The sequence below is a fragment of the Halichondria panicea genome, chromosome 11 (genome assembly GCF_963675165.1).
Source record: "Halichondria panicea chromosome 11, odHalPani1.1, whole genome shotgun sequence".
Taxonomy (NCBI): Eukaryota; Metazoa; Porifera; class Demospongiae; order Suberitida; family Halichondriidae; genus Halichondria; species Halichondria panicea.
This window is the reverse complement of record NC_087387.1, coordinates 4,938,320-4,951,511: the sequence shown is the minus strand read 5'-3', so window position 1 is coordinate 4,951,511 and position 13,192 is coordinate 4,938,320. Positions and strand designations below refer to the sequence as shown.

Here is a 13,192-nt window from a genome sequence, read left to right as displayed (position 1 = left end):
TGGACGCATATTCTACAGGAAGTGACAAATAATTTGCAGGAAGTTCTCAAAAGTTGAAATGAAATTTTTAGTGAAAGTGACAAGAAGATGACAAAAACATTATAAAAAACACAGAATGCAATAGTTTGTTCAGTCAATATCCATTCTTTCCATGTCCATGCACTGTTGCTTTGTATTGCTTTTTCCAGTTGGGCATGGGCAAGGGGGGCCAGGAAGCATCAAAAACACTTTAGCAGTCGCTTGACACTTTCTATAAGGTTTCATGCCGGTCCAGTCTGCTCTATACCCCCCTCCACTCCACCACAGAGCTTCATTCTTCTTGTTGTAGTGTTGCAGTCAGTTCTAGCATAGTTCTAGGTTCTTTTTACTTGTCTGTTCTTTTCAGTATCTTCAAGAAGCGTTTCACAAGCTTTACTAAGTTTTACTGTAGTTTTTCATTGTTTTGAAGCCGTCTTCTTGTCTTTTTCTGTCAAACTGGTGTCTCTCACAGCTCGTCCAGCTCACACAAATTTAATTTCTGTTGCTACGCACCAAACCTGGCGCTTATAACCACGCCTCGCGCATGCGCAATGAAGTCCAAGTTAGATAGACCACACCCACTCGTAGAATATGCGTCTTAGTAACCGCCTTGGTTACGGTTAGATTCCCTCGGCTTTGCGCCTCGGGCTAACCGCAACCGCGGAGGTTACATAGACGCATATTCTACTCTTAGGTGTAGTCTATCCTATACTTAACAAGGGGAACAACATGTTATCATTATAGCTTTTATAACTATTATAACACTCTGTACAGAGGAAAAGGGTTTCTAATAATAAAGAAATGATAGAGACGAGCCACAAGCTGCCGTGCTGCACTCACCTATACAATTATTTCCCTTGATTTAAAACTGTATTCAGTTGCCTTCCCCCTCTTCACTCACCTTTGCAGCGTGAGAACCCGGACAGCCTATATCCGACAACACAGCTGCACTCGTAGCCCCCCTCAGTGTTGATACACACCTGGTCACAGTCGTTGTCTTGCCCCAGGGCACACTCATCAGTGTCTGTCAGATGTACGTACATAGCATAATTATAAGTACATAGTGTAACAGCAGTTTGCGTGAGTGGTGTCTGTTTAGTCTGTACTAACTGTAGTAGGAGAGACTTTATACGATAATAATAAATACTATTATGGACAGTTGAGATAAGGTATCTGTTTAGAGTGTACTAAAATTATTGATTGTAGTAGGAGAGACTTTATACATTATTATAGACAGTTGAGACGAGGTTGAGCCATTATACTAAATTGTGGTAGAGTAGTTTATACAATTAACATAATTATGCATGTATATAATTATGTACAGTCCATGCATGCAGGTGGATATTTACAGATTAGAAGTCAAGTAAGTGACAATACTTTTTCTCCAACTCATAAACACTAAGCAAATAATGACGTACCTTCACAGAGAGGCTCCTCCTCTGACCACTCCCGATTGTCCATGCACACTCGCAGTGCCACGCCCACCAGAGTGTAGTTGTCCTGACAAGAATAGGCAGCTTCGGAACCCCTAAGGATGGAGTCAAGGCTCACCATGCCATTGGTCGGATTACTCAATGAACCACAATCTACAGCTGTGTATGAGGGATTGTTGAAGAGATTAAATACGAAGCAATATTACAATTTGATCTACAAAAGTATTCAATTGATGAGAGTAGCATAAACAGTGTAGTGTGTCTCATTTTGAAGAGAGTTCATGGCATATCTAATTGTCCAACTAATTGCTCATAATGTTGATAATGCCAAAAGACACAAACTCACGTTGACATGTTCCATTCTCTCCTGACCACACCCCTCCCACCTCACACACTCTCACAGAGCTGGCCGGAGGTTGGACTCTGAATCCTGTCTCACAACTATAAGCAGCCTCAGAGAGATAGACTGTGCCAGTAGAGTCCACTGTACCATCAGAGATAGCAGGGGGTGGTCCACAGTTCTCAACTGAGAAGTTTAGTAAATAAAAGTCAGAGAGCTTGTACTACTATATATCCTGAAAAGCTTGCGTACATCTATACACACATGCACACACACACAGCACAATCATAATTATACAGTGAATCCTGTCTTGGAGGTGACTTTTATCTATTTTATTGTGGCTGTTGTACCACTATCTAATTATGATCTTAAAATGATTCATAGACAGAGATAGTAATAAAAGGACATGCACACTTACTAATGCAGCTGGGCACTGGGCCTGACCATAACCCAGTTGTTGGTTCACACTGACTAAACGCAAGGATGGAGTCACTCAGAGTGAACCCACGATCACATGAGAACTGAACAACATTGGCCGTTAACCGAATAGATGTCCCATTCATTGGGTTAGCTCTGTCGGGGCAACCGATCACTGTAGAGAGGTATAAATTGAAGAGAAAGAGTGCAAACTCTATAGAGTTCGGAACTGCATGTGTATGCATGCAATGTGCTCAATAACATTTTGGCTAAAAATATAACTAGACACACCACACGTATACAGATCTCACAGTATGTATTAGTTAGATCAGAAATCACAAATAAAAACATTATAAGTAACCAGCACACTTACTCTGGCATGTGGGTGGTTCGTCGGTCCAAAGTCCATTGGCCTCACATGTCTGGGTGGAAGTACCAATGAGGGCATAAGTCGGGTCACACAGGTAGGTGACGAGGGAGCCAAAGTTTAGTCCTGTCATAATCTGAATAGCCCCATTGACCGGGTTCACTCGATCATCAGGGCAAGTCACCTCTGCATGTTCAAAGAGAGAGGGAAATAGCAGTAGCGTACATTAAGTGTGATAGAGATCATCTGTAGTATGGAATATAATTATGGGTCGACCAACTAGATAGTAGTGTAAAATTATGATTAGAGAAAATACCTCGGTTAACTTAATTAATTGCTTAGTGCTGGCAGGCCACCTGTATTGCAGCCATTGTTGTTTTCCCATTAAGAACAGATTTTGGTCACAATAAGATAGATGCTTGTTATAACAGTAATACATATTAAGGTTAAACACATAATATGACTCTAATTAGCTAATGTACAGCGTAAGGAATGCCAAAGATATTACCTTCACACACAGGTTGAGTGTCAGACCACCCCCCCTCGGGACCGCAGGTTCGTTGCCCTGTTCCCTCCAGTCTGTAACCAACATTACAGGAGTAGGTGGCCACAGCATTTAGACTGGTGCCCTGGCTGAGATCAATAATACCATTGGCTGGGTTGCTCAGGCTGGGACACACTACAGCTGTGCATGGGAGAAGTAATAGTATAATTATGTAATCACAAGCATGATTGCTAGACTGGATCAAATGCACTCTACCAAGTTTCTCTGTGTACATAAAGATGCACGCAAGGTGTAAGCTCTTATGGAAGCAACATTGCATTGACTATTGAGAAACATGCTGTGTTTTCCTTAGAGAGTCCTGTGAGGTAATCGGACACCACATCATTGTAAGGCTTTGTATGAAAACAGTGTATCTGCTATGGCAATGGAGCCATGCAGTAACACACACGCACAAAGCTCAGAATGGTTGTTGACGATGACTCAGATCAATAATGCACTGATGAATTCCAAAAAGGTTTCAAGCTAATGTACGTCAGAAATTCCGAAGCAAATACGTCTGAGATATTGCAGTAAACACCTACTTGTTTACTATTATGTGCATACAAATACAAAATACCTTGCATGGATAACTATGCTCACTACCTCCGAGTCATAATAATGCTGTATGTGAATCCTCCCTACACAGGGAATTTACTTACGTTCACAAGTTGGTTCAACATCAGACCAGTTTCTATCAGCCATGCATGTTCTTGAGACGACACCCATCAAAATATAACCATTGCTACACGAGTACATAGCTTCGGAAAGGAAGGTAGTGATTGAAACAGTGACCAAACCGTTACTAGGCGACGTCAGCTGACCGCAGTCAACAGCTGTGATAGGAGGTAACAAAATACAAATCAAGTCAGTACATTGGACACTGCATTTATGCCAGTATCATATTTGAGATTTGCTAGTTCTTAAAGCAGATTATGGCTATGTCTCCAATCAAACAACACCCTCCCCTAAACACACAGTGACGTACGATTGCAGACAGGGTCAGGTGATCCCTGCAGTGACCAATCACCATCAGCCTCACACACTCTCTTCGTTATCCCGACGAGATCATAGCCATTACTACAGCTGTAAGTTGCCGTGGAGGTGAATGTTGTTGAGGGGGTGGTCTCTACCTGACCGTTGATGGGACTGGCCCGGGGACCACAGTCAACAGCTGCATGTCGTGGTAACATTTTAATGACCAAGCAAAACTATTCAAGCATTACACTTTTGCAAAATTCGGACTATATTATATAGTGAATCTTATACACAGCAAAGACTTACGATCACAGGTTGGATCTGATCCTGACCAATTCCCATTCTCCATACAGGAACGGATTGAGGACAAAACACTGAGAACATAGCCAGATGGGCAAGTGTACACTGAGAATGAGCCGAAGGTGGTGAGGGAGACTGTGACTTGTCCACCATTGTTTAAGGAGCTAGGTGTTCCACATGTGTGAGAATGTTAATTACAAATTGGTAATTGTGATTAGTAGTAACTATCATGCAAGTCAAGGTAAGCATACGTAATTACACTGTGAATAACAAAAGCAATTAACTTTTGATGTGCAGAACTATACAACATACAACGTATACTAGATCTACTCGCATTATGTCTTAACCCTTTACATTCATATTATTGCAACTGAAGTACTGAATTAACTATAACGTCGTTCCCACTCACGTGAGCAGGTGGGCATGTCTTCAGACCACATACCCGACCCGAGAAAAGTCCGGTCTGTCGTAATACTTGGCTCATAGCCAGTATTGCAGGTATAGGCAGCGACAGACCCAAAGTCAGTACCAGGAGTCAGGGTGACGGAACCAAACTGAGGGTCAGTGAGAGGACCACAGTCCACTCCTAGTGGAGGAGAAGCGCGAATTATTCAAATTACTGTTATAGGAGAAAACTATAATGGATTCTGATGTAATTGAGTATGCAACTCTTTGAAAGCCATCATAACAACGTACCATAATGTGCTGGGGAATTAAGAATTGAATGGTAGCATTACTATAGGAAGTGATATCTACTATATATTATAGATATATTGAATCAGAATGCACTCACTTGTACACACTGGTGGTGAACCAGACCACTGTCCAGTAGTCTGGCAGAGCCGATCCTCTGTTAAGCTGGGAGCAAAACCCTGGTCACAGGAATAGCTGGCTATGGAGCTCAGAGTGGTGGTGGTGAGGTGGACCTGTCCATTGAGGGGATCCGATAGAGACGGACAATCAATAGCTGAGGGGGGTAGTAATAATGACAACAGGATTCACTACTACTTAGTGAACAAACATAAATATTATCTTGTTTTGAATAAGTATGAAACTGAGTATATAATCACAGATTCTCCGTTGGTACACAGGGGTGTAGCCAGGATTTTGGACAAAGGGGTGCTAATAAGCCTATCACAGATGATAGAGGGCGCAAAGCGCCTGATTTTTAGCCGAGCAGCGCCGAAATTTGGTTGATTGGAAGCCACACCTCTTATTAATGACGTCATAATCGACTTATCTGCCAAGTTGGGCGTGGCTGAACGTTTATTTGCATAGAGAAGCTGGCCACGATCACAAAGAGAACGATTTAAGCCAAAATACCTCACAGTTTAGAGACTGAATCGTTTTCCTTGCTATATTAGCTAGCTAACAGCCTAACTGCAGCAAGATCTGGAAGAGAAGGGGTGCTCAGCTGGATAATCAGATACATTTCTCTGTGATTTTTATACTTGACTCAGGCTGGTTGGGGATGCTCGAGCACCCCTGACACCCCCCCTGGCTACGCCCCTGGTACAGGTACAGACTAGACCTTAACTCACGTTCGCAAGATGGCTGGATGCCAGACCACATTCCAGTGAGTAGGCAGGTTCGGGTGGAGTCTCCAGTCACTATGTAACCCTCTCTACAGGTGAAGGTTGCTACGGAGTTGATGAGGGTGGTATCGCTGTAACTCACAGCACCGTTACTTGGGATAGGAAGGTCACTACACTCAACTGTATGAGGGGGAGACGGGTATAATTATAGTTAATAAAGTAGGAGCTCTAGTAAAGCTTGTCTATTGTAACAATCAATTCATCCTCCATTTAATATACACCAGGTTAATGCATGTACTAATAGCATGTGATGTGCTGACAGGCCACCTCTTTATGGCAGCCACTATAAGTTACTGTTAGGCTGCCCCAAGGGTTACTACTGATATCAGTTTCATAGTAGGATACATAATATACATAAATTATACTACTTATGCTGACCACCATGCAATAATAGATTACTCTTCGTGCACTCACCGACACATGTTGGTTCCTCTCCAGACCACAGCTGAGTTTCCAGACACTGTCTAGTATCCTGCCCATGCAATCAGAGCAAACCCACTGAGGCATGAGTACGTGGCGGTGTGTGTGAATGTGGTACCGGACACAGCTACCATCCCATTGGCCGGATTATTGAGTCCCATGCAGTCAACAGCTGTAATAGGAGAGATAGGAATAGGACGCAGTAAAAATATAATCATTTAATTCTGTAGGTTATGCTAAAGCCTCTTATTTTAGCTATACACTATAAGTGAACACAATCAAATTAAAGTTCGGCTAATAAAGTCCAAACTTCAAATATTATTGTAATACCAAACCGTTGGGAGTGTTGGAGTCAATAAACTACATCTATTTCACTAACGTTGACATGTAGGTGCAATGGCACTCCAACTTCCGGTAGATCTACAGATCCGGACGCTTGCTCCACTTATATCGTAGCCTCCCTCACAGCTGTATCTAGCCAGAGAGTTGAAGATAAAGCTGTCTCCGTTTACAGCTAATTGAAAGCAAACATTTTCTAAGAGGCCAGTTGTCATGGGGATAGCGAGGGGTTGATCCACAAGAGAGACAAAATCACTCGTATCTATGAAGAATGAAATAAACTGTTACACTCAAGTATCTGTAATGAGACATTATCGTTATTCTGATTAATTTTAACTTACACAGGAGATCACTATAATTAGAAAAGTGTCAATTACAATGAACTATAACGGATGATTTGTTATTATAATAACACTTCTCCCACACCCTTCTCAAAACATACTATCCTCACCTGCTGATGATGGCTGTGTGTTCAACAGTAGGGTCACGTCCCTATCCAAGTTATCCTGTACGTCTGTCAGAAGGACACAGAGCGAAAGAGAAGAGGTTCCACTGTTGCCCTCAACTACACTCAACTGGGTCGAGGCCAGTTGTACAGTCACACCTGAAGGAATAGTTGCTAAGAGATTGGGATATACAGTGGAGCCCTCTCTAGAAAGGCCAGCCTATTTACACTCTAGCCAAGAGGATATGAGAAACAAAAATATAGCAAGCAAAATTACTGTGGAATAGCCATGCCCACCCACCATCGTCGTCGAGAATGTTTAGTGTGGTGGTGTCTGTTGTTGGTGAGTCCGCACTGCTCACTGTGAGCAGGACTGTCTCTGTGTCCTCCACAATGCTGTCAGTGTTGAGGGGGAGGTTCACACACACTGGCTCATTCGCTACCGTGATGCTACCAGTAAGAGGTCCTGGTATGTAGTCATCACCTAGAGTGAGGTATGGACCATGCATATGAAATTAAGATTATACTGACAAGGTCTACAAAAAATGTACAGATCTAATGTTATAAAATGTAAAAAGTTATCGGTAACGGCACCATTACCTGAAGCAGTTCTTCTCGTCTGTGTCACAGTGAATGACACACTCCTCGCAATAGACCCACTGACAATGACCACACACGTCTTGCCTGGGGTTCCCTCCATTGCAGAGTAGCTTGTCTGGTTGAAACCAATCACCATGGCTGGATAAAGGAGGGTGGGGTGCAGCAAGGTTAATAAACTAACGAATAGACGACTATAGTTATAATTATAGGTAGTAAAAATTAATTAGTTCTTGAGGTGCAGCATAAATAATTATATATGAACATGACTATGATATCGGACCCTTGTGTTCAAGCTGAGAGAATTAGTATACACAATAATTATCATAGAGATAGGATGGAATAATTATACCGGAACTCACTGTCATCATTTGTGATGGAAACAGTTGCCAGTGGAGGAATTTCAACTGAGGAATCGTCAGAGGAGACAGAGATAAAGAAGAACTCAGTTCCCTCAAGCACACTATCATCATTGATAGTAATGGTCATGCAGCGGGTAAGGGTGGAGAACAGGATGAACGTGTGTGTTGCCATGGTGTCAGTATAGTCAACACCACCTGCTAGGAGTAGAAGATCGGAGTTTTGATACTTAAAATCTACACTGTTCACATAACAAACACAACCACAACACCTGACTAACCCTAAACAATTGCATGCATGTAATACCCATTTTGATCGAATAGTGTAGCTATATATTATAGAGTAACTATAACATTCATACCAGTTGCACTTCCAGCGCTAAACGTGTTGAGGGTGACAGAGAACTGTTGAGAAATGGTTCCCTCCACTCTGATGCACACCATCAGTTCCTCAGCATTCTCTATCTCTGTGTACGAGTTCGGGGTCACTGAGTCAAACACCACCCTCACACCAGTGTCTGCAGAAATTCAGCAAGAAGTAAGTACAAATAATAGTACTGACAACAGAGATTTGAAAACAAGAGATATAAAGCCACAAATATACATGCACTTAAAACCAGTAGCCATGCAGTGGCCGAATCTAATTTACTTTGTCCATTGGTGATGCTGACATAAAGAACTAAAATTGATACAGTCGCACTGAGTAGAGTCATAGCTCCGAAGATAGTCTATAGTAGTTTTAGCTATTTGAGGCAGAACAAACTAAGCTTTCAGTTTTCGCCTGAGCAAACTATGAGAGGGCAGGCCTAATCGCTGACCGTATACGCTTACTCTTGTTGAAAGATATACCTACAACAAAGCATTCCATAACTGGCGTATCTACGCCCAGTTGCAGCTAGAGAGAGGAAGTTGCACAGGAGGCATTAGATACCAGTCACTGATAACTATTGCTATGCAGCATGCAGACGATGTGCATCACACTGACTGTGTTGCTGGTATCAATTACAGATGCCCTTACTTTTGTAAGTGTTCACAAAGAACCTGACAACAGTGAAGCCAAGTATTGTCAATGAGAAGCATATTTTACTGACTTACAGTAGCAGACAGAGCAGAAAAGAATTTCCTTCCAGGCTGGTTTCCCTCCAGGTTTTGAGGTGATCATAAAGTAGCCCCGCCCTCAATAATGTAAAATAGTCTATGCGCATGCGCAGCGTCTGCGATTCTCAATGCTACAGGCCAACACAGTGTTTTACTCTTGATCTACCTCTAGATCATTGATTCTCAATGCTGCCATAGCTACAGCGTTCCATGCTGCTGTGGCCTGTCACTACTGCCTCTAGTCTACATAATTAGTATAGCTTGTCCAAGAACATTAATTTTTAACAATCCAGCAGACTAGAATAATTATACAGTCTCGATCAGTTATATATCTTCCAGCTACCATGATTGTACAGACCCTTCGTCTCCTCGCTCGTTCTCCACGATGGATGGCAGTTAGGGTTGCTCCGCTGCAGAGACGTGGGGCTCGTCGCTCTTCCACAGATACAGCACCGCTACTCAGCACCATACTGGAGGCCCCCAAGTCCACAGTGCCAGTGAGGCAAGAGGCAATCACTAAGGTGCATTAGTGAAGCTTCTCTGTCCCCACAGTAGTTTTAAATACACATAATAACAACTACTAACTACATACCACCTCAAATATAGGAGCTGTTCGCTGTACATGTGTATTCTAGATCTAGATGCACTCGATCCCAATTATTGTATGACTTGGTGCAAACAGTCTATAAAATCTTATTCCTGCATGTGTTCAGGTTTCTACAGGAATGATGATCTTGAGCATGTTCCTGATCATTTACAGCCCAGGATATGTAATGGCCGCCCTCATTCCATATGTCAAGACAGCCAAGAAGGATGATGAAGAATAAACAGTGGACACTCTTTATAAATTATGGATTATTGTTTGTAATGCTTGCAGATCTAATTTTACATTAATTTTGCATGCTGCATTCATGATTCAAGTAAACATAGACATAATTATTCACTTAATAGAACGCCCCCTATCTAGCTGGTGAAATACGCATTGCATTATTGAAGCCAAGAGTGGTTGTTAGGATGTGGAGCAGTTTCCTTACTAAAGCAAGTTTACCACAATTATATTATGTATGTGTAGCTTCTACCTAAGACTAGTACAAAGACAAAGTGTGAAAGCTAATACCTGATAATAATGAATAGAACATACCTGCTCGAATTTCTATTTTGTGTAATAATTATTCACTTGTCTAGAGGACAAGATTGTAAGTCAGTACCCATTAATGTGATTTTCTCGGATGTTACATGCATCTCATTCCGCAACTACTCTCTCCGCCCAGTTTGTACTCCTTTCCCCGCACTTGAGAATGGAGAAGTGTCCCAGCCCAGTCCTATTGAAAGATTTTCTTTGGCTACCTTCTCTTGTAACGAAGGCTATGAACTGCAAGGATCGGACACAAGAGCATGTCTGAACAATGGGTTGTGGACAGGCGTGGATTCTTCCTGCACACGTACGTGTACACTGAATGTATACTGAATCTGCAAATTTTCCACAGCAGATTCCTGTTAACTGGGTGGCATTATACAATTTGTATGTTGCCCATCTAATAGGATCGATGGCGTTAATATTTCTGTTACATTTGTATCTCATGCAGTTGTTGACTGCCTCCCCCTACCATTGCTAACAAACGGTGACATCAGCGTCAACACAACCACCTTTATGAGTACAGCCAGTTATAGCTGTGATCTTGGTTACCAGTTAGATGGTGATGTCATTAGAACCTGTCAATTAAACGGGAGTTGGTCTGGAATTGAGCCTGTCTGCAATTGTGAGTTATAGTAGGTCAATCCTTGCTTTACTAATTCTCTCCATCATTAAGTCACGTTTTTTCAAACAGTTTTATTATAGTTACTGTCTGTACTGCATGTTTATACTCTGTTTTTCTATAGCCATTGACTGTGGACCTCTCACTGATCCTGGTAATGGACTTGTCATGGTATCCACGACCATCTTCATGAGCACAGCAGCCTACAGCTGCAACTCTGGTTACACACTAGAAGGAGACATTAGTAGAACATGTCAGTTTAATGGATCGTGGTCAGGAGCTGAGCCTGCTTGCAATCGTAGGTCATTGTCACATTCTCCTTGCTATAATTATAGTACTGTATATAAAATGTACTTTTTTCATCCAGTAGGCTTTTTGAATCTAGTATGAGAAGGCTACCAGCATAATTATTTAAAACATGTTTAGAGTTGCATGGCTACAAACTAACAGCTTGTTAATATTCCATGCTTCCTGGCATAGGTTATGTCATACCTGGCACATCATTGGGTTCTATTTGCACAGCTCATGACTATATATTGCTGCAAGTCCATCCTTACAGTACTTACTTGACAGTAAACATTGACATTCCTTTGTGATCAGACTGTGTAGCTATTGATAAAACTGATCAATGGTCGAAATTCTTGACTTAATGCATGTCATCACCCTAGCCTCCTTCCCCGGCCTTTGAAGAAGGCCTGCTATCGACTGCTTGCGCAAGCGCCAAATTATTGGATTTTTTTCCCGTAAATATTCCTATAATACTGAATACATCAGAGAAAATAATTATCCTAAAAGTCATACACAGAGCTATATAGCTAGCTAGCTAGAGACAGAGCTGTGTAGGTTTGTTGTACTGCTATTTTCTTCTGATAGAATCAGTAGCAGTAGTATAGTAGACTTTCACTAAAGTTAGTGTTAAATGGGCGTGGCCTGTCCATATAGGCTCTTACAGCCGTCACTCCTTTCAGACGATCGTCACTCACACTGTTGCAGGCTGTGAGTCTTTTGTTAACATAGCAGGCTAAGTGTAGCTATCAGAGAATGCTATCCGATGGGCTAGAAACTATCAATCGAACTTTCTATCTACTTCCTTCAATCCACTTCCTTTCGTTGTGATGTCATAGTTTTACTGAGCATAAACGATGTTATCCAAAGCCCCCAGATACCGGGGGGATATTAGCGCATGCGCAAGCAGTCGATACCAGGCCCACTTCCCTAGTGGGAAGTGCGGCCTGGGATCGAGGCTAGTCATCACCCATGCATGCATCAGTGTGCATAAATTAATTAATGCTTAATGCACACCCATAAAGTTGTCGACTGCGGCCCACCCCCCACATTGGAGAATGGAGGACCATCGTCTGTCACCATCACAACCACTGTCAACTCATTCGTGATGTATGAGTGCAATGAAGGATATTTGGCGCAGGTTGCTGTCAATACGATCAGTTTTTGTCAGGCCGACGGACAATGGTCGAATATTTCAGTCACTTGTCAGAGTAAGCCAAAGAGTAACTGCATGGAGTAGGACTCAATCTTCAAACTACATAGAAATGTTTAAGTTGCATGGATTATTGTCTACTATTCCCCTTTTCTCACAGTTGTCACGTGTAACAGACTCTTTCCACCATTTCAAGCCACCATAAGCTTTACATCCATGTTCAACTTTGGCTCAGAGGCAATCTACAGTTGTATCACTGGGTTTGAGATTGTGCAGGGCTCCGCTTCTCGTATCTGTCAGGCTAGTGGTTCCTGGAATGGCACTCAACCATCTTGTGAACGTAAGTTGATTTGCTCTGCTGCTAAATCCATGGACCTGTTTTTCAATAAAACCGTTTTTTGCACATTGAATACGAGTTTAATGAGATATGCATTCAGTAGCTCTTAAATAAAGTTGAGACTGTTCCTAGTATAGCTAGAGCCAGAAGCCTTCATTTAAGCTCAGAAAATGTGCTCATGCTGATGATTTCTCTCCCTCCTGATAATTATTATACAGGTGTGAATTGTGGTTCACCGTCTTCTCTCAGTAACGGCAGTGTGACCGTTGGGCTGACCACTTTCAACTCTCTAGCTGGCTATGGCTGTGACGATGGATTCCTACTGGACCCCCCCTCCCAGGAAATCCGATCTTGTACCGCTAACAGGGTGTGGTCTGGCCCAGACCCAACCTGTAATTGTACGTATTTACTTT

General features: G+C 42.2%; 3 protein-coding genes and 1 long non-coding RNA gene across 7 annotated transcripts in view; 2 read left to right on the top strand and 2 right to left on the bottom strand.

The window, feature by feature from the left end:
- LOC135343941 (sushi, von Willebrand factor type A, EGF and pentraxin domain-containing protein 1-like) overlaps positions 1 to 13,192 on the bottom strand; it is an 89,975-nt gene that overhangs the window by 3,174 nt on the left and 73,609 nt on the right. Inside the window, exons 29-30 of the mRNA XM_064540981.1 lie at positions 1,437 to 1,610; positions 920 to 1,042 (exon numbers count right to left, since the gene is read on the bottom strand). Coding sequence (XP_064397051.1) covers positions 920 to 1,042; positions 1,437 to 1,610 — 297 coding nt within the window. The remainder of the gene's footprint in view (positions 1 to 919; positions 1,043 to 1,436; positions 1,611 to 13,192) is intronic.
- Positions 1 to 13,192, top strand: part of LOC135343945 (CUB and sushi domain-containing protein 1-like) — a 43,423-nt gene that overhangs the window by 17,466 nt on the left and 12,765 nt on the right. The window contains exons 1-7 of one of the 3 annotated variants that reach the window (XM_064540997.1): positions 10,257 to 10,443; positions 10,519 to 10,689; positions 10,834 to 11,007; positions 11,129 to 11,302; positions 12,315 to 12,500; positions 12,603 to 12,782; positions 12,998 to 13,177. The exons of the other annotated variants lie outside the window; for them this stretch is intronic. Of the exons in view, the coding sequence (XP_064397067.1) occupies positions 10,374 to 10,443; positions 10,519 to 10,689; positions 10,834 to 11,007; positions 11,129 to 11,302; positions 12,315 to 12,500; positions 12,603 to 12,782; positions 12,998 to 13,177 (1,135 nt within the window). The 5' untranslated portion in view covers positions 10,257 to 10,373. Of the gene's footprint in view, positions 1 to 10,256; positions 10,444 to 10,518; positions 10,690 to 10,833; positions 11,008 to 11,128; positions 11,303 to 12,314; positions 12,501 to 12,602; positions 12,783 to 12,997; positions 13,178 to 13,192 lie in introns of those variants that run through there. 3 annotated transcript variants of the gene reach the window in all.
- Positions 3,709 to 4,572, top strand: LOC135343997 (uncharacterized). Its single transcript, XR_010397306.1, has 3 exons — positions 3,709 to 3,964; positions 4,097 to 4,302; positions 4,448 to 4,572. It is a non-coding gene; the product is annotated as an uncharacterized LOC135343997 (long non-coding RNA).
- Positions 4,442 to 9,031, bottom strand: LOC135343974 (uncharacterized). 2 transcript variants are annotated; one of them, XM_064541033.1, is made up of 11 exons: positions 8,799 to 9,031; positions 8,512 to 8,667; positions 8,153 to 8,347; positions 7,794 to 7,931; positions 7,495 to 7,677; positions 7,200 to 7,352; positions 6,789 to 7,010; positions 6,404 to 6,581; positions 5,936 to 6,109; positions 5,188 to 5,361; positions 4,442 to 4,980 (listed from the first exon to the last, which is right to left on the bottom strand). In XM_064541033.1, the coding sequence occupies exons 1-8, from the start codon at positions 8,860 to 8,862 to the stop codon at positions 6,454 to 6,456; spliced, it is 1,239 nt and encodes a 412-aa protein (XP_064397103.1). In that variant the 5' UTR covers positions 8,863 to 9,031; the 3' UTR covers positions 4,442 to 4,980; positions 5,188 to 5,361; positions 5,936 to 6,109; positions 6,404 to 6,453. The 2 variants fall into 2 exon arrangements, with proteins under 2 accessions (XP_064397103.1, XP_064397102.1); XM_064541032.1 differs by having other exon boundaries at positions 8,153 to 8,350; positions 8,799 to 9,030.